This window comes from Temnothorax nylanderi, unplaced genomic scaffold (assembly GCF_030848795.1).
Source record: "Temnothorax nylanderi isolate EJ_2023f unplaced genomic scaffold, tnyl_v1.0 TNYL_tig1240_pilon, whole genome shotgun sequence".
NCBI lineage: Eukaryota > Metazoa > Arthropoda > Insecta > Hymenoptera > Formicidae > Temnothorax > Temnothorax nylanderi.
The window spans coordinates 1-22,464 of NW_027250302.1; the positions used below are offsets into that span (position 1 = coordinate 1).

The window sequence follows — 22,464 nt, forward strand, 5'->3', positions numbered from 1 at the left end:
ATCCCGGAATTCGCTGGATAATGTTTCATGTTTCTCGCTATAACTGTACAAAAAAAAAATTTGACTATTAATAATGTAATAAAAAATTACGTTTTATAAAGGAACGCAAACTTACGTCTTAATTAAAGAAAAGCCAAATATATTACAAGACACATAAACAGGAAAGCTAAATTTTATAATTTATTATCTTATAAGCAATTGTTTTTACAGGAATTTGTAAATTGATTATACTATGTATATTAACATTAGAGTTTAGACATTTATGAAATGTAGCTATATTGTTAATATTACTGCTTAAATAATAATTATTAAAGCATGATCAAAATATGATACCTTTCATTGTAAAGTACTTCTTCAGCTGCGCGTAATATGGATTGTCGTGACAAAGTTTTAATGTCCAAGTATATGCCAACACCTTTTAGCTACTAATATTCTTGCGTTGGATTTTTGATCTATAACGAAAGGCATTACGATCATTGGTATACCTTTCCAATAGCTCCTGCGTACTCAGAAGACCACCATGTGTCCAGACTGCTCTACATTTTATGAGCTAAACACATAAAGACATATTATTAAATAAGTATAACTCTCAACTATGGAAATCTTACATAGATACACACATATTATTAGCTTACATGTCCCGATTAAACTAATATGATAACTTTTAATCAACAATTTTGTTGCCTATACCTCATTTTTAAACAAAAAGTGAGTTGTTCTTATTGTAATAAAAACTACTCTTTTATTGTAAAGAGATTATAACATATAATTGTAATAACTAAAAATTAAAATTGTCTCATAATAAGTGCAAAAAAATTATAAAATAAAATAAAATGGTAAAAATAATGATGAGGGAAGGCACCTCCAATAACCTTGACCTTTAACATATGTTGTCAAGGACATGATCCTGAGCAGAGATAGGAAAGTAACTTTTTAAAGTAACTATAGTTACCGTTACTCGTTACGAGTCAAAAAGTAACGGTTATATACCGTTACTATAAGTTACTGATTCTCAAAGTAACTCATTACCGTTACCGTACGTACTTAAAAAATAACAATTTATTAGCAATAGCTAATTAAACAAATGTTACGTAGAAATATACAACTCATATTTTCTCGTACATCATAGAAACTGGAAAAACGTACATAAAACTTCGCTTTGAGGCATCCATTTCACAACCATTACATTTTCGGGGATCTCAAATGGCACTTCAATATCTAGCTTCCACAGCACTCGTTGTTTTAGTTTCGACAGAGCCAGTATAACGGTTTTAACCGTATCTAAATTGAGATGTTTCCATTTCACATTCGTTCCTAACGATATTACGATGGCTCCATTCTTTGCTCCGTCAAGAAATATGCGCACATCCTTTAAATAATGATGAACTAAGGCCTCCGCACAATAAAAAATATAAGGAACAAAGAACAGATATTAGCGATTAGGACTAAAGAATCAAGAATAAAGTTGGATGCACGATAAAAAATACAGGCAACAGAAACAGGGAATAACACAGGCAATAGATTTTAACCTATCGGAAGCCGAGTATTAATGCTACACCAGCTTCATTCCTGATTTCTTGTTTCTTATCTGTTCCTTGTTCCTTAATTATATTTTTCATTGTACGGAGGCCTTTAATATTTCGATAATATAAAAATATGTATCTTAATGACAAAATATAATCGTAAATAACTGATGCATTTTAAACGGATTATATCTAAGCAGAAATTATATTATCAAATTTGTTTAAATAAGATTTATGCGGCACTTTTTTAGAGAAGTCATTGTTATAAATAGAATATTATTATAAAAAATATTTTTACATTTCTAAATTTAGCAATATTCCGTGAAATATTTATTTTCTGCTTACAATTCACTGATTATTATACAAATTAATAATTAATTAATAATATAAATTATATTACATAGAATTGCAATTTTTTCATTTATAGAATATAGATGGGTAAGAATACGTCAGAAATGTCACGATTTGGACGTGGTTTCCGGATTGATTTGCAAATTGGTGAAATTATAGTATTGGATAAGAGAAATTAAAAGGTCAAAGGATTTTTAAAAATTTTGAAAATTGTAAAAGTTACGCCATGTTGAATTTTTTACTAAGTATTTTTTTAAGTATTAATATTTACGAAACTATTCATCGGATTTTAATAAAATTTAAATATGTTATACTTGAAATCATGCCTTTTTAGACTATTGCATTATTGAAAACAAATTTTTTAATTTTGACCAAAAAAAAGTAAAATATTTTTTGGAATCGTTTTTATTCGACGGGACCAATTTGTCAGAAACTTTGTAAGATAATAAAATATTCCTTATAGTGTAACCTTTCTTTTAAAAAAAAATTAATGGAGACTCTAATAGGTTCTGAGATATCGCAATTTTCGTGAAAGCGTGCAGCACCGCTTTTCCCGTAACAGGTTATGGGCCCAGGCGTATAGCCGTTGCAAGTATATTATCGCGAGTGATACGTGATCGATACACGAGGAAGAAAACATGGCGTCGTCGTCTGTAAGGATTGAATTTCTGAATAAAGAAAACTTCGGACACGTGGAATAAGATCCAGATAGAAGCTCTTCTCATAAAAAACGACGCAAACCCTCTAACTCCTTAACCCTTTAGAAACAAACGATTTAAACGGAGGTACAAACGGGTACATACGATTCTCCTTCGAATGGCGTTGGGCGTTTTCCAATATCTTAAAGTTGGGCGCTGGCGTTTTTTTCACCCACTCTAACTCCTTAACCTTTTAGAAACAAACGATTTAAACGGAGGTACAAACGGATACAAACGATTCTCCTTCGAATGGCGTTGGACGTTTTCCAATATCTTAAAGTTGGGCGCTGGCGTTTTTTTCACCCTCTCTAACTCCTTAACCCTTTAGAAACAAACGATTTAAACGGAGGTACAAACGGGTACATACGATTCTCCTTCGAATGGCGTTGGGCGTTTTCTGATATCTTAAAGTTGGGCGCTGGCGTTTTTTTCACCCTCTCTAACTCCTTAACCCTTTAGAAACAAACGATTTAAACGGAGGTACAAACGGGTACATACGATTCTCCTTCGAATGGCGTTGGGCGTTTTCCGTTATCTAAAAAATTAACGAATTTACCTCTTGGACGTTTTTTGAAAAGCCTGTATTTCCGGTTCCTTTGAGAGACAAACGATTTAAACGGAGGTACAAACGGGTAGAAACGATTCTCCTTTGAATGGCATTGGGCGTTTTCCGATATCTTAAAGTTAGTCGCTGGCGTTTTTTTAGGAGCGTCCCGTTTGATCACGTTAATATTTACCACGGTCCCAATTGACCAACGTCCCGATTGACCACGGTCCTGATTGACCACCGTCCCGATTGACCACGGTCACGATTGACCACCATCCCCATTGACCACCGTCCCGATTGACCACGGTCCCGATTAACCAGGGTCCCGATTGACCACCGTCCCGATTGACCACGGTCCCGATTGACCACGGTCTCGATTGACCACCGTCCCGATTGACCACCGTCCCGATTGACCACGATTGAGCACGAGTTACAATATTAAACAGTTCCTGAGATATATACAGGGTGTAGAAAAACTAAGTTTCGTAAATTTGTGTAATGAAAGAAGGAATAAATACACCAACTTTAAGTATAGGAACCATGAGTCAACGACGCTTCGTTACGGGCGTTTAATTAAATCGTCACAACGACTGCGATGCAATGATTTTATTCCGTCAATTTGACATGTTTACAGTAGAGACCCTCTATGCAGAGTTTGGCCATAAGCGATTTTGTCCAAATCCTGCGAGAGGAAAGATATACATTATCTCTACAATATCGCTATTATTCGCTATCTATTGCTGCAATGCTTATAACACTTTTACAGCTGCCAAATGTGCTTGAGCGTATCAGATGAGGCTAGGTTAAAGGAAAAATGTATATCCGTCTCTCTCGCAGGATTTTGACAAAATCGCTTATGGCCAGATTCTGTATAGAGGGTCTCTAGTTTACAGTAAATGTTCAAAATTACGACCACCAACGTTACAACAAAAGTCACAGCACCGCGTCGGAGCAATGACTGCCGCGTTCTTTGAAATATTTTAGGCAAGTGTCGGATGGTTTCAGATGTCTTAACGATGTGACCAAATTCTTCTAGGATTTGACTTGTTGTGAATAAATTATATTTTTTATTGCACCCCAGAAGGTAACTTTGAGAGTTCGTCAATCTAGAATTCAACGACTTTCTGAAGAGAAACGGGATCGAGCGCAGGTTGACAGTCACGCATACTCCGGAGCAGAATGGGACTGCAAAGAGGAAGAATCGGACTCTCGTGGAGATGGCTAGATGCTTCCTGATCCAATCCAAACTACCTTCGTCTTTCTGGGGAGAGGCTATCAATACGGCAAATTATATACGCAATCGCTATCCGACCAGTAGCCTTGGCGGCAAGACTCCTTACGAATACTGGACGGGAAATGCGCCAAACGTCGGACAATTTCAAGAATTCGGTTGTCCTGTATACACACTGAATAGAGAGCCGAACAAGGAAAAATTCCAGTCACGTTCTAAGAGAGGAATCTTCCTTGGATATGCCGAAAATTCTAAGGCCTACAGAGTGTGGATCCCGGACAAACGCAAGATAGACATATCGAGAGATGTGGAATTTATTGCCATGCCGGAAGCGTTACGACAGACGCAAAAGGAGCCTAAACCAAAAAGGGATGATGTCGCAGAGAAACCGAACGAAGTTGAATTTCCGATTTTCAGCGATAGCGACAAGGATCAAGACGACGAGAGAAGATCACGTCACCGAAGATGAAGACGAGGATCATGTCGACGAACCGCAGGCCACACCGAAGAGAGGCCCAGGAAGACCTCGAAAAGTAATGACAGGACGCAGGGGAAGACCTAGAAAATTGTTTCAAGTCGCGAATGATACAACCGAACAAGCCGGATTCGCTTTTCTTGCCGAAGTACCTATTAATGAATCCCTGAGAGGACCTGATGCGGAAGAATGGATTTACGCTATGACCACGGAAATGAAATCCATCTTAAATAATGATACGTGGAAGCTGGTGGATCGCCCGGAAGGATGCGAGATTATCGGTAGCCGATATGTGCTACGAAACAAGATGAATCAAGATGGAACATTGGAACGGAGAAAGGCGCGCATCGTCGCGCGTGGATTCTCTCAACGTCCCGGCGTAGACTTCTACGAGACCTTCGCATCAGTGGCTCGTCTCAGTTCAATACGCATCACAACGGCCCTACTCTTATGAAAAAGTAGTACTGGTTTTAATACTGGAAAAGTATTGGTGAAAGTACTGGAGACATAAGTACTCAAAGTACTACTAAATTCGACCATACTGACTTCGTCAGTACTCCTTCCCAGTACTCATCCAATACTCATTCAGTACTCCCTCCAATACTCCCCCAGTACTCCCACCAGTACTCCCTCCAGTACTCTTTTAGTACTTATCAAATAATCGTGAGATACTAACGTATGGTACAGGCGCAGTAGGGGAGAGTGGGCACCCTTAAACCACGTTTTTTCAAATCACATTAAAAATGTGAATTTAAAAATTTTAATAACTTCATTATAATATAAATAAGACTATTCGATGTTTAATATAATAAACTTTGTTTGTAAATGATTTAAGAAGTAAATTTTCAGAAATATTTTGCAAAAATAATGATATTTCGAAATGCTGCGTTTGTCACAGTGGACCCCACGCGTGGGGTCGATTGAGCCATAGCGTAGGGTACACTGTGACATGTAATGTGAAAGGTAGGGTACCCTGTGACACGTAGAAGAGATCTGTTTAAATCCTGTTTATTACAAATCTTTGGTCAATTAAAAAACCAAGACTGTGCTAGAGAACCAATTTATCAATAATCTATGCCTATTAGTTTCTTACAGTACTGGCAGTACTATCATGATAGTACTCCGAATATTAATCTGATAAAGTACTGACCACTTCAATACTTTGGAGTACTAATGAGTATTATTGCTTGTAGTACTGCCAGTACTGTAAGCACTGACAGACACAGTACCGACCATTCTGCAGTATTTATGAGTATTAACATACTAATACTCTCAATACTACGAGTACTGTTCACTCAGTACTGAGTACTGATTGCTAGTACTACTTTTTCGTAAGGGTAGCGGCACAACATAACATAAAGATTCATCAACTAGATGTCACGACCGCATACTTAAACGGCGAGCTCGAGGAACAAATCTTCATGGAGATTCCCAAATACACGGAACGAATTTTAAAAGAAATTGTCATCTCCGAGAAGAAGGGGAAGATTGCTAATAAAGCAGCAATTATGCTTCGGGAATTGAGGAGCGGAGACAAGGTTTGTCTATTAAGAAAAGCTCTTTACGGACTTCGCCAAGCTGGACGCCGCTGGCACGTGAGACTGAGATGTGAGCTCGAGAAGTTTGGACTTAAGCAATCTACAGCTGATCCATGCGTATTCTTCAGAGGAAAAGGCGAAAATATCTTTATCGTCACAGTCTACGTCGACGACATCTTGGTGGCATCCCGCGACCTATCGGAAATCACTAAACTAACTGAACATCTTTCTAAAAGTTTTCAGATCAAGGATCTTGGCGAAATAAAATATTGTCTCGGCATCAAGTTTACTCAAAACGAGGATGGAATGACATTGAATCAAAAGGGGTACATCAACGATACTCTGGACCGATTCGGAATAAAGGACTCGAAGCCAGTAGCTACTCCGCTGGATTGCAGCTAGAAATTAAGAAAGAGCGAGGACGATTCCAGTATGCAAGAGAAGGAACTGCCTTTTTGGGAGCTGGTCGGGAAGCTGACATACTTAGCCATGAGCACCAGACCCGACATTTCTTACGCGGTGAGTCATCTGGGCCAGTTCAACAACTGCTATGACGAGACCCACTGGAAGGCAGCCAAACGTGTCTTGCGATACCTCAAAGGGACATCGAATCTTGGACTGTCATTCAGGAGATCTACCAAACACCTCACTGGCTATGCTGATGCGGATTGGGCGAATTGCCTAGAGGACCGACGATCTTATACGAGTTATGCTTTTATATTGAACGGATGTCTCATATCATGGGAGTCCAAGAAGCAGAGGACCACTGCCCTTTCGTCTACCGAAGCCGAATACATGGCTGTATCAGACGCCGTGAAGAAGGCTGTTTACCTTCAAAGATTTATCAGCGACCTCGGCTTCAAGTTACCAACCAAACTGACGATCTTTAATGACAACAACGGAGCCCGGAAACTGGCGGAGAATCCTGTCTTTCACGCCAGAACCAAGCACATTGATGTTCGCCATCACTACGTACGCGAGGTGATGGAGAGCGGAATTTTGAAGATATAATATGCACCTACTGAGCTGATGGCCGCAGACATTCTCACCAAGGGACTTCCAAGGTTGAAGCACGAGAGATGTCTCGATCTCTTAAATCTAAAGCCCGTCTAACTATTTCACAGACGTCGTGTGCTCATCGAGGGGAGGTGTTCGAGCCGAATCCGGATTGGTGGCGATTCCCAGCGCGCATCTGGAGAACTATTATCCCATAGAGTTGCCTATCTATCTAATGACTGACTTAATGTTCTTCTTCGATACGGTAGTCAGTCTGTCCTAGTCCGTGTTCACGATACGTCTTGTCCGGTTAGCTCCTTCTGTATTCTAACGAAATATACTGTGTTATCATTCAACCATCGAATCATCACTTGCATACCGCTCGACGGCCTTCCCATTTCCCGTAACAATAAATAATTATAAGCAACTAATAAATTATTTTTTTATTTATATTAATTTAATGAAGCACTAAAAAAGTATAAAATAAAAATTTTTTTTAAAAATAGAACCGACTTTAAAAAAAGCTCTAAAAAGTATTTAAAAATTTTTTAAAAAATTAAAAAAAGCTTTAAAAAGTATTAAATAATACTTTTAAGAATCACTTTCAATTTTTTGAAATCGGTGCAAAATTAATAATACTTTTAAGAATTCTTTTTAATTTTTTAAGTCGGCGCCAAATTAATTTAGTAATTATTAATTTGGCGCCGACTTCAAACAATTGAAAGGGATTCTTAAAAGTATTATTAAGGATGTATCGGAGGTACAATCTTAGACAAAAGTGCATGAAATTTGAAATACTTGAATATCTACGCCTAACGCATAGTAAATCTAGATGTAAGATACTCAAATGATAGTAGGAGTCTTATTTTTACTCCTAGAAAGGTATTTTTTACTTTACAAATGTTTTTTCATTGAGATACATTCGTGCCGACAGCACAATTATCTCAAGTTATAATTTATTTCTTTAAAACGGTGTAGTGAAGACAATTGAAACTTGGCAGATATTTTCATCTATTCGTATACTAGATGTACAAAAAAATTCAAAACATTGGTAGCACTCCTTCAACATTTTTTTAGCTGTTTTATCCGTCAAAATCGTCTCTTCCCATAAGAATACGTGTAAAATCAGTGAAAATTAAAATCGTTATATCTCAGCAACCGTTTAGTGGATTCGTTTCTACTTTTTTGTAGCACATCAGGAAGACTAAAAGAACATTCTCACAAATTTTTATCCACTTGGTAGCGCTTTGAAAATTAGGTCCGATACATCTAAGACTGTACCTCCTATACATCCTTAATTTTTCACCGATTTCAAAAAATTGAAAAATTTTCTTAAAAGTAGGGTTATGTGGGGTGATGTGCAACACTTTCACGCGTTGCTCGGAAAACATATCCAAAAATCAAATTCTTGAAATATATCATGGCTGTATAATGTAGAAGAAGGAAAATACTAAAATTCTGCGTGATTAGATTTTCAAAATTTTAAATTTTTCCTAAAAATTTTTCGAGTTTTCAAAAACGTCTGTTTTAGCATTTTCAAATTTTCTTGGGGTGATGTGCAACACAGGTAAAATTAAGGTAAAAAATGCATGAATATCGACATCAATCGACTTAAATGTTAAATTTGGGCTTCTTAAATACAAATTAATCGAAATCTGGTGAACAAAAAATTTCACTGTGTTGTAATCGACCTGAAAAAAAAATCATTTTTTATTTGATTTCTTATTTATTTATCGCTTAAAAATTAATATAATGAAAGGAAAAACGCAAAAAACTTTATGTTCCGTAATTTTCTCGCGATCACGGATCAATACCGTACCGGTAACGCCATCCGTCAGTCGCCCTCCGAACGAAGGGATTTCGCGCCGCTCCCCCCGTCAACCCTCACCGCGAAGTCTCTCGCGGCACGTATCGATCCTGTCATGCCGTGATCGCATGATCCCGGAAACGCAGGTGATTGGTCGATACGCGTCGCGCAAAGGAAAGCTCCCGAAACACGAGAGTTTGCGGTCAGTAGCTAAAAGTAATCCGGTTCACGAGGTCGTATACCGTCGTGCATCCGAGTTTACTGCTCTGTCAGAGCACCGCTAATTATCGCGCCGTTCGTGCGTGCTGCAATTCGCTCTCGCCTCCGCGAGCAGTGAACATTCGCGTATAAGTCACCCTGCGTGCCTCGCCATTGTGCGCTCGATCATCGTGATCGAGCCGACTTTTGTGAACATTCTCGCGTCTTGTGTTACGAACAAGTGCGACTGCTGTATAACGCCTCAAGTGCGTTCATCGCGTGCAAGCTACATTGTGCGTTTTAATTGCCATCGCCTCCGCGCTCTACGAACACTTTCGTATCACGTGACCAGCGCTCATCGAATCACGTGCGCGCCGAGTGTCGTGCTCAAATGAGAGCGCGTCAACCAGCATTTGTATTAACCTGACAATTAAACGATATTTGTGCATTCCTCCCAAATCAAGTGTCTCATTCAAACCGCACGTCGGATCCCTGTCGGGGTCGACCCGGCATCTTACGCCAATTGGCGAACCGGAGTTACGCCCGGAAAACATAAAAATTCGCCAACACTTTATTTTTTATCATCTGAATCGCAGTTGTTACAAGTAAAATAGTTGCGACCTTGCATGTCGACACATTTCACATCATGTTGCACATCACCCCAAACACGCTATTTTGCGCGGACTGGCGTGACACCAACACAATGTAAGAAAATCACAAAATCGCTTTGGATTATCAAAAGTACTTGAAAAACTAACAATATAAAAATATTTACCTATAAAATGACTAAAACCAATTCACGAAATCACTATGAATGTGAAAAGCAAAAATTACATTCAGCTCGAGAAATTTAACTCGCTTTTCGTACAGCAAACCAGGGTGCGTGCTATCTCGCGAGTTATTTATCTAAAACAAGGTACTGTCAACACAAACAGATGGCAGTATGCGGTTCTGTCAAATGTCGACATGCAGACCAGGAATCGGAAACGTTGCACATCACCCCATGTTGCACATCACCCCACACAACCCTATTATTTAATACTTTTTAAAGCTTTCTTCAATGTTTAAAAAAATTTTTATTTACTAATATTTTTATTGAAATTTTTGTTTAAATTGTGTTTTTCAAGTAAAGAAATATAATTTCTGTTACCTCAGAATACGTTACGACTACCTCGCCGGCAATTGGTTGCACGGCCTGAGCATTCAATCCTGCAATCTCCAGGGTATTTGGCGGCAATGGGATTGCAGGCTCGAACGCAGCGTGAGTATTAATTAGTACAATATTAATTCTTTCTTTTTCTATCTCGTGTAATGGTCTGATAGCATGGCCTACATATTCCTCAGTAAGTCGTTGAACAATAGGGAAGAAATAGTAATGTCGTATGAGATCATCCACAATGTAATATAAAGTATTCCACGTTCTCAACCATAAACCTTCAGGTTTCGCAATGGCTGCATGTGTGTAAGGTCGAACGGTCGGATAACTTGGACCACCGATATAATCCTTGAGCCAAGGAGTAGCACCAAGTGGAATATAGCCTACTATGGGTGGCTTACCTTTAGCATCCTGAAAGAACAATACTTACAGACAATGGGAAAAGTTAAAACTGAAACAGATATTATTTCGTAATAAACAAAATAATATAATTTATAAGTACCATTTTGCAGAAAAGAATTGTCACTGTTATTAGCAGATAATGAAAAAATAATAATATAGTTAAAATTTGAGCAGATCTTACAGCAAAAATTAAAATTTTTTCCTGTAATAAAAAAATTGTAAAAAGAAATAGATTTATATATAAAACAATAAAATTATAACAAAAAGCCGGAAAAACTGTTTAGGAGACCCACCTCAAATGAACTTGACTTGAACATATACTGTCAAAAGGTTGCCCTCCTGAGTAACCTTCAAAAGGTTTTAGCCGTCGTTTATTGTGTTTATTATATAAGTGTTATTAACGAAAAAGTTTAATGAATAAAACGTACTTTTCCGACACTGTGTGCACATTTAAGGAGTCAGCATATGGTAGAGGAACCCGGGGCATAATGGGAACGCTAAGGGTTAAATAAGTTTAAAATATATTAAATATATATAAATAAACTTGGTCTTGCACCAAAATATTCTTTGAAATATCCACTATAAAAAAACACAAGTTTTACTGCAAGAGAAAAGTTTAGAAGGATCAAATTGTTGTTTTATATTGAAAGCGTGAGTTTTCCTTATTATGCATTTTATCCGGGGCGTAATGGGATACCTCATAAAACTTGTTTATTAATGTTCAAAACCTCTTAAAAGTGATTTATTAGAACACGCAATATATGTAGAAGTGTATTATTACACTTTTATTTAATAATATAATTGTTTATTAATAACACTTCTCTCTTATTACACTATACATTTTTCTTATTAAAATATAAATCAAATAAAAAAAATGTGATGGTATAATCTTTGGCATCAATATTGCGCAACATAACATAGGTATTTACTGATAGCGCATGAAAGAAATAAAAAATTTTAAGAACACAAGGCCATTATGCTTCACGGACTAATGCCCCGTTATGCTCGAAATATATAAGTTTACTTTAGGTAATATAACTCATTATAGATAATTATTATTTACACAGATACTTTACTAAATTGACAAGAAAAAATCATTTAATAACGTAAATGTACGTACAGTAATAAAAAGTAGAATTTTATCATTGTTTATCTTATGCATCTGCATCAAAAGAACTGTAACTGAATCGCAAAGAGCACAGCGAACGCATTAAGCAATTTGTAGCATCTTACAACTAAAAATAATATCAAAACTGATAACAACACGCGGTTAGAAACATTTAAGAGTAATAATTTCGAAACATTTTATTTACATGGCAGCATCTCTGTGAAAGAAGATATCGACCATGTCCTATTATGCCCCGGGTTTTCCTATATAGATATGTGTTATATAAAATATTCATCACACTCCCAAACTTACTGTTCTTATTTAAAAAATTCTTGTTTATAAAAGTACCGGTATAATGTCGTTACAAATAACGCGCGGTAACTTCTCAACTCTATTAATAAGTTGTCCCGCATTTATATATTTTGGCACAAGTTGCAGAAACAATTAGAATTTTTTCTTATATACAGGGTGTATCAGAATGTTTGGTACTTTTTTCATATTTAGATAGAGCGAGCCAAACTGAGTCGAAAAGTCATGTACCATTTTGCAATTTTTGCAATAGTTGATGAGTTATTAATGATTAAAAATCGCCGTATTGGCCCGGCCCACCGCCAAATCCAAGCGCGCGGCGAGATGCGGCCGCCCCGCGGTCGGCGCGCGGGCAGTTGTTTACTTCAAGCGGCACGAGCGGCGCGTAACGCCGGGCCCCCGTCCTGAGCGATGATAGTTTCTCGCCTTTTTTAAATAGAAATAAAATTTTCTAACAACATAGAAAAATTTTTTGTGCGTACGTATGTACATACGTGTGTACATGCATACACAGGAAAATATCAATTGTACTGCTTAAAAAAGCGATTACTTAATTTACTTTTTTTTCTTTTAGTAAGTAACGGTTGTCTTTAAGAAAGAATATTTTCTTGATAATAGTCTTAAAATGTACAAATTTTAGAAAGAGTCTTTATCATGTACTCGAAAGAAGAATTTATACTCCTTCAAAGAACATAATAAAATTTTATCAAAGAAAAATCAAAATAATAAATAAAGTAATATGAGGACCCTCGAGATTAAAATAGGAGAAGTCAAGGCTATGAGGGTCAGACGCAGATCACAGTGCGTAATATCAGAAATAACTGATTTATTCGTCGTTTTGATACATTACATCGATCCGTACGTTTCGGCTCAGCTTTGAGCCATCTTCAGCGGTAATTACAGAAGTTAAGTTACACGTTCTCCGTACCGTATGGTGAGTTTACTGATTCAAAGTATCAGAAACATAGACCAATTGATCCATATCTGTAAATTTGTTCAAATAATGTTGAGATATTAAAAAGATTCCTTAGGAAACTCACCATTCGGTCTGAAAAACGTGGAATACAGAGCCATGTACATAATGAATACTCTCTGCGAGAAGACTTGACGATCTTGTCGACACGACACACAATGATATGAAAGGTCTTGCAAGAAGAGGCATGTCGTAGGTCAACACACCGGCGAGGATTATAACTAGTCAAGTCTTCTCGCAGAGAGTATTTATTATGTACATGGCTCTGTATTCCACGTTTTTCAGACCGAATGGTGAGTTTCCTAAGGGATCTTTTTAATATCTCAACATTAATTGAACAAATTTACAGATATGGATCAATTGGTCCATGTTTCTGATACTTTGAATCAGTAAACTCACCATACGGTACGGAGAACGTGTAACTTAACTTCTGTAATTACCGCTGAAGATGGCTCAAAGCTGAGCCGAAACGTACGGATCGATGTAATGTATCAAAACGACGAATAAATCAGTTATTTCTGATATTACGCACTGTGATCTGCGTCTGACCCTCATAGCCTTGACTTCTCCTATTTTAATCTCGAGGGTCCTCATATTACTTTATTTATTATTTTGATTTTTCTTTGATAAAATTTTATTATGTTCTTTGAAGGAGTATAAATTCTTCTTTCGAGTACATGATAAAGACTCTTTCTAAAATTTGTACATTTTAAGACTATTATCAAGAAAATATTCTTTCTTAAAGACAACCGTTACTTACTAACAGAAAAAAAGTAAATTGAGTAATCGCTTTTTTAAGCAGTACAATTGATATTTTCCTGTGTATGCATGTACACACGTATGTACATAAGTACGCACAAAAAATTTTTCTATGTTGTTAGAAAATTTTATTTCTATTTAAAAAAGGCGAGAAACTATCATCGCTCAGGACGGGGGCCCGGCGTTACGCGCCGCTCGTGCCGCTTGAAGTAAACAACTGCCCGCGCGCCGGCCGCGGGGCGGCCGCATCTCGCCGCGCGCTTGGATTTGGCGGTGGGCCGGGCCAATACGGCGATTTTTAATCATTAATAACTCATCAACTATTGCGAAAATTGCAAAATGGTACATGACTTTTCGACTCAGTTTAGCTCGCTCTATCTAAATATGAAAAAAGTACCAAACATTCTGATACACCCTGTATACAAATAGGCGCAAATACTACGCATTAAACAAAGCAATCCAGGCTTCAACTGTTAATAAACTATTTTTTAACCGACTTCAAAAAGGAGGTTCTGTATTCGGCGAGTATGTATGTATGTCCGCAATTTTTTCTGAAACTACTGGATGGATTTGGATGCGGTTTTCACTGTCCTATAGAGCAATCTTCCAGGAAGATTTTAGTTCATAAAATATCGTGTTAGAACATCAAGGTACGGAGCAATAAGGAAATATGCGATAATAATTATAAGCAACTAATAAATTATTATTTTTTATTCATATTAATTTAATAAAGCACTAAAAAAGTATAAAATAAAAAATTTTTTAAAAAATAAAACCGACTTCAAAAAAAGCTATAAAAAGTATTTTAAAAATTTTTTAAAAATTAAAAAAAGCTTTAAAAAGTATGAAATAATACTTTTATAAGAATCCCTTTCAATTTTTTGAAATTGGCGCAAAATTAATAATACTTTTAAGAATTCCTTTTAATTTTTGAAGTCGGGAATTTAGTAATTATTAATTTGGCGCCGACTTCAAACAATTGAAAGGGATTCTTAAAAGTATTATTAATTTTGCGCCAACTTCAAAAAATTGAAAGGGATTCTTAAAAATATTATTTCATACTTTTTAAAGCTTTTTTCAGTTTTTTTTCTTTAATGGTGCTTTTAATTGGTAGTGGTAGTGGAGCTTAAAAATTGTTTTCATACATGTACATTTTCGCACAAAGCACAAGAACAACATTAGGAATATTTCTTACATATGCAAGTACGCTCGGACTCTTCGGACTAAACAAAGCACTTCAACTGTTACCAAACTATCTTTTTTCTTCTATCATAATAAATTTTAAAAATTGTCCTCACACTTGTACATTTTGGCACAAAACACAAATCACCATTTTTGTGAAAAATTTATTTTGCAATATCTTATATTTTTTATTCTCTTTTATTAATTTTAAATTAATATTTAAGTTATAATTTTATTGTTTTATTAATATATTCTTTTTTATAATTTTTTAAATTAAAACAGATTTTTAATTTTTGCTCCCTGAACGCTCCAAACTTCAACTACACAAATAATATACTTACACGGAAAGAATTTTCTCTTAAAATTTACCCTGAAATCATGGTAGTTGTGGGACAACATGTACCACCAAGAATTTTATGCGAGCTATTCTGATTAATATCTATCATAATAAAAAATATTAGCGGCAGTGTGGTCTAGTGGTAGAGCGCCAGACTCGTAATCTGAGGAACCAGGTTCGAGTCCACTAGAGCCATGTAAACATGGAATGTTTTTCCGAAAGCTGCGCCTTCCGTGCAAGGTAGGCTCTTGTGCGGAGCAAACTGGGCTCCGTCTTTCGGAAAGAGACGTTAAGCCGTTGGTCTAAAGGATTAAGTGAGAGGAGAAGGGTAGTATTGGATGAGAATTGAATAAAGGGTTGGGAACGTCCCTACAAAACGCCTTGCAACCCTGAGGGGAGTCAATAAACGTATTTTTAATAAAAAATATTAATATCTATTACATTAAAATATAATATATGTTTGATTAATTTTACTAAAATATATCTAGGAAACTTCAATAATTTTTCAAAATTTATCAATCTGCTTGGTAATTTTTATCACGTTGTTTGTAAAATGTCTTTTGTATATTTTAAAAATTCCTTGGTGTTGCCAAGTTGTCCCAAGTTTGTAGTGAATTTAAGGGTAAAATTTAAAAATAATTCTCTCCGTGTACATAAAAATAAATTATCGCTTTGCGCGGAGATATGTAATAATTATTATTTCCGTGTATTTTTTTACATTCGTTAAAGTTAGTGTTAATGCAATAATAGGGTTCTAAATTATTTATAAAAATGCGCAACAAGAAACTGCCGAGTTTGCAAGAGAGAATCTCCGCGAACGCAACATTATATTATTGAAATACTATGTCCAAAATACTACAGCAATTTTCTTGGATCCTTTTAACAATATTTATTTTAATACCCGGGGAAAAAAATCTCTTATAATGTCTTATATGCTCATATAAGAAACGATCTTATATGCTCATATATGAATTTTGGCCTGATAAGAACTTATATTAATATAATATAGTTGCTGACATTGCCATCGGTAGATGGACAGTGTTAACTTTGCCCACATCAAACCGGGCATGCAATGTCCGCTAATAAACTACTTTGCCAGTCGCGTTGTTCAATGCTGACATTGCCCGGACAATGCCGACACTGCACACCATGTGGACTTTGCCCGTAACATATCTACTAATATAAACAAATAAGAGGTCTTTTTTCCCCGGGTATATAATCATATATGCTCATATATGGCCATATATAATTATATACTCTCATATATAGCCATATAATATTGTTTAAGATTATATTTTCCACTTCTTATATGATCATATATAATCATATATTTACTAATATAAACTAATATGAACTAATATGAACAAATAAGAGGTTTTTTTCCCGGGTATGTATTTTAATATGTAGGGGAGAGTTGGCAATTACCGCGCGGTTGACAATTCCGCGCCATTGTTTATCTCAATAACTATTTGTATTACGCGCCTACAATGATGTTAATATCATAGAGTAACACGAAATACCCCACCCGCATGCGCCGTCAATGCGTTCCGGCCGTCCATGTAAACACAGTGCGCTCTGGAAACTTCTCTGCTTGCTCGTTACAATTTTGCTGGTAGTTTCGATAAGAGGTGAGTAACATAATATTTTCATTAGAGAAATAATCCTGACGGATTTGATAAGCTAAAACACTATAAAATTAGGTTGCAAAGTGATTTTAGAAACACGCGTTTCTTTCCTATATATTTTAAGGTTGTAAAGTGAAATGATTGAGTTTGATAATTTCGCGCCCAAGGTATAATACTCATAGGTATAACGATAACTGTATGTTAAGAGTTACCAAGACTGTTTAGTTTACAATGTAAGGTGCTTACAGAAAAGATCGTTGCTTAAGTTTTGATTTGAATTTATAATGATCGTTATTTGTTAACGCATTCACTTATTTTTATATGTAGGTACCTACTAGACGATATTAATGCATAAATATAAAAAAAACATTTTGTTATTGTGTTCTACTTTATGTCACTGGCTGAAGCCAAAGTAATTTTTATAGGTACGGCTTTATTAAACTGGGCACGATTTTATCAGACCTGGTCACGATATTATCAGACCAGTTTAATAATACCGCGTTTTCTCACTTTTTGAAAAATTATTAATATTTTAGTTTGTGTTTAACTTTCAACATTATTGGTATGATATATGGATAGCCAAATAAATGACCTATCTAAAACTGCACAGTTTGTTTTTTTGAAGCATTTCTGAGCTTAGATATACGCTTCGGTTCTTAGGGGCTCGGTAATTGCCAACTCTCCCCTATCCTTTTCGTACTAACAAGGGAACTACCACAACTGTCCGGCTCCGATTTGAATTTCCTTTAAGTATGTTGTTAAACACAAAAATCCAACAAACACGTATTTTTTTATAGGGGCCCTAATTCGTCTTTAGGGGGTGAAACACCCCTTCGAAAAAATCGGTTTTTCTCTTTCGGGCCGAATATCTCCGAAACTATACGAGATAGAAAACTTTTCAAAAATGGAAATTAAATGGCTTCAAAAGTACTTTGAAATAATGACAAAATAATTTTTTTATTGTTTTTATTTTTAAATATACCCCCGCCACCAATACATTTTTTTCAAAATTTTAAAAATTTTTTATCACCAAATAAGAGGTTATTTTTTTACGAATTCAACCATATATGATAAAGTTATGTTACGATAAACCATTTTCAAGAATTAATTACAAACGCCTCCGTATATACGCTATCCATGCTCATCCGTACTATGTGCGTAAGTAATTATTGTCGAAACAATAAGATATATAAAAAATGTTGTAAGTAAAATTTTTATAGTATGTGTGTAATACGTTATGTGTGCAATGTGTATGTGCGCAATAATATTATGTGTGCAATGTGTATGTGCGCAATAATGTCATGTGTGCAAAGTGTATGTGTGTAATACGTTATGTGTGCAATGTGCTAATATGATTTTCTTATTTTATGTGCGCATTAATATTATGTGTGCAATGTGTATGTGCGCAATAATATTATGTGTGCAATGTGTATGTGCGCAATAATGTCATGTGTGCAAAGTGTATGTGTGCAATAACGTTATGTGTATAATGTGTTAAAATGATTTTCTTATTTTCTGTGCGCAATAATATTATGTGTGCAATGTGTATGTGCGCAATAATGTCATGTGTGCAATGTGTATGTGCGCAATAATGTCATGTGTGCAAAGTGTATGTGTGTAATACGTTATGTGTACAATGTGTTAAAATGATTTTCTTATTTTATGTGCGCAATAATATTATGTGTGCAAATGTCAAAGAAATAATGTCAATAACATTATGTCAATAATGTTATGTGTAAATGTCAAAGAAATAATAACAAGGCTGGGAGTATTTTAAAAATTATTACATTTTTAGAAAACCTAAATATATATTATATACATATATACAATTATAAAGCATATAAAAAACTATAAAAATTTTACTTACAACATTTTTTATATATCTTATTGTTTCGACAATAATTACTTACGCACATAGTACGGATGAGCATGGATAGCGTATATACGGAGGCGTTTGTAATTAATTCTTGAAAATGGTTTATCGTAACATAACTTTATCATATATGGTTGAATTCGTAAAAAAATAACCTCTTATTTGGTGATAAAAAATTTTTAAAATTTTGAAAAAAATGTATTGGTGGCGGGGGTATATTTAAAAATAAAAAAAATAAAAAAATTATTTTGTCATTATTTCAAAGTACTTTTAAAGCCATTTAATTTCCATTTTTGAAAAGTTTTCTATCTCGTATAGTTTCGGAGATATTCGGCCCGAAAGAGAAAAACCGATTTTTTCGAAGGGGTGTTTCACCCCCTAAAGATGAATTAGGGCCCCTATAAAGAAATACGTGTCTGTTGGATTTTTGTGTTTAACAACATACTTAAAGGAAATTCAAATCGGAGCCGGACAGTTGTGGTAGTTCCCTTGTAAGTGCTAATAAAAATGATTGATTTCTTCTACAGAGTAATGTTTTAGTCATTTCGGTCTGTCTACTCATAAAAAATAACAGTTATATAGTTTTAATAATTCCCGATTATTACCCTATCTGTACAGAGAATGCCACGAAATATTTCACGTATTTTTTCACATTTTCTGTATCAGAAAAGTTCTAATAAAATCACACTTCAACATCGTTTTGAACAAATAATAAGAAGCGATTGTGAACGTTAGCACTTAATACGAGCAATAACTATATAGACACTTACAATTTACTACGCAAACGCACTCGATTTAAAAGGCAACTTTGCTAAGTCGCATGCAGTTTCAAAAAATAGCCTAAACAATTAAAATTTACTAAAATTGATTGCTCTTTACCTCCCATAATCCGTAGAAACATTGAGTTAAAGTAATGTCTTGCACTATTACGTCAAACTCGACTGTTTTAGTCACTTTCAAAAGATCTCTCGCTGTTTTAGTTTTTATCATTGTGTCACATGCGTGAATACCCCACTGATATACAAAATATGCCGTATAAAATACGCTATACTTCTCCCATTCAACTGGGTCATAATTATTAGATTCATCATAAGTATCCATTAGACCATCGAAAACCTGAAAATAATGTACCCTTATGCTATACAGGAGAGGACATATGAAAATGTGACAAATTAACATCTCCGAATGCACATTGATCTTACGTAAAATAGAAAAGAACATTTTAAAATAGAAAAGTTATGTTTTTTCTCATTTGTTTTATGATTTGCAAATAATCGATTTATATCTCTCAGAATGTCTTCGAGTCTCATTTAATATCTACTTACGACGTATGTTAAATTCTGCGCGAGTTTACCCTTGACCTTAGTCTCATGTATGCTCACTACATGTACATGATGGCCTTTGCGAAGCAGTCCTTTAACCAAATGCTCCGTCCAGACGTGGTGGCTAGTCGATGGAAGAGTCTCTATCAATAAAATCGACAATGGTTTCGACTCTGTCACGAGATCACCCATTAAAATACAACAAAAAAGTAAAATGACGCGACTCAACATTGTTGCGCAAAACTTCTCGAGTGGTCTCTCAATCAGATCCGGAGCCTGAATGTGACTGCAATGCCTAGTGTAGTATTCCCCCTCTCCTCACTTTGAGATATTATTATCGTCGCGTAAATGATCCACGGTGCGGTCTCGCTTCGCATATACTTGGCGCGAGACACTACCGTGTCTCTTAACATTACTTTAGGTAATATTGTGATTTTTTCGACAACTTAGCTATACAATCATAAAAATAAGAGGAGAAAAGATGCATAAATAAATCATTAATAATATATATATGTAAATGTATATGTAAGTATTGTAGATAGTACGGAGTATCTATTCACTCCCTACTACTATCATCGTTGAAATTGAATGACGACACTCGCATGCAGGATAATCATTCAATTAGTTGGTTACGTGATACATGATTGGTCATTACGTAATACAGTACCCAAGGAGTGCCAATGCGCATATAACGTGCTTTTAATGCGCGTACAATTGGATTGGCTTCAAAACCACATTAATTGTGTGTTCAAAATGCGCGCATTCAAATTCGTAATTAATGCAAATTGAGCATTCAATTTATAAATGACAGGTTTTATAAAATATTTAATATTTAATTTATGAGTAGCTTCTGACTCATTATGAAACATTTTATTTAAGTTTTTAAATGTTATATAAATTAAATTTTAAATAAATGACATTTATCATGTCAAAAATAAAAGATATTCTCTAAATAAGAATGTTCTTTTCTTCTGTGATAGCTGTACTGGAATATGCTCACAGCAATGCTTAAAAGCTGGGCACGAAGAAAAATTCCAATATAGTATACAGAGTTCATTAGGCCCGATTGGGCTCCTCGATCAATGAGCATAGGTGCACTTTTTGGTATGCGCTTCCATAATATGCATTAAATGCGCATATAATGCGGGACAAATATCCGCATTTAATGCAAAGTTTAATGTACATTCAAAGCGCATTATACGCGCATTGGCGCTCCTTATTGGGTATGGTTATTACCCAACCCAAGGAGCGCTAATGCGCGTATAATGCGTTTTGAATGTACATTAAACTTTGCATTAAATGCGGGTCGTAAATGCACATTTAAAGCGCATATTTGTCCCGCATTATATGCGCATTTAATGCATATTATGGCAGCGCATACCAAAAAGTGCACCTACGCTCATTGATCGAGAAGCCCAATCGGACAACTAATGAACTCTGTACTATATTGGAATGCTCACTACAATGTTTAGAGGCCGGACACGAAGAAAAAAGGGATAGGTTGCTCAGTGTCCACTGTGTCCAGACAGAGAAAGAAATAGACGTTGAGTGCAACCTACACTGAGAAAAAAAGCTTTTGCTTCAATTAAAGTGCTATCACGGGGTGCCACAAAAACATAAGTAGTTTATTCAATTGTATTATTATTAGACCCAATATCTGGATTATTAAACCAATAATTTAATTATTCTAAGCATTACTGTAAGCATATTCCAGTACAGCTATCACAGAAGAAAAGAACATTCTTATTTAGAGAATATCTTTATTTTTGACATATAAATCTTGAAATGAGATTATATAGCGTATAATCTCGTTTTAAGAATTACATGTCAAAGATAAAGATATTCTCTAAATAAGAATGTTTTTTTATCTGTGTAGAGTTCACTATGGACAACCGAAGCTCTACCAACTTGCTTACCCTATAGGGGATCTAAGAGTCTACACGTGCATTTACACATTGATGCTTTAAACGCAGAAATAAAAACAAAGATAGTTAGTGGAACTATTTATTTAAAAAATTCAATTTATATAAAATTTAAAAACTTAAATAAAATGT

At 35.3% G+C, this 22,464-nt stretch overlaps 1 protein-coding gene across 1 annotated transcript; it reads right to left on the bottom strand.

The window, feature by feature from the left end:
• Window positions 1–1,146: 1,146 nt before the first annotated feature.
• Window positions 1,147–20,705, bottom strand: LOC139787020 (UDP-glucosyltransferase 2-like; the record flags this gene model as incomplete). The annotated part of the gene is made up of 4 exons (XM_071726108.1): window positions 20,414–20,705; window positions 19,968–20,204; window positions 10,515–10,931; window positions 1,147–1,369 (listed from the first exon to the last, which is right to left on the bottom strand). Coding segments are annotated over exons 1-4 (1,105 nt in total), but the record flags the coding sequence as incomplete, so codon positions are not given.
• Window positions 20,706–22,464: the final 1,759 nt, after the last annotated feature.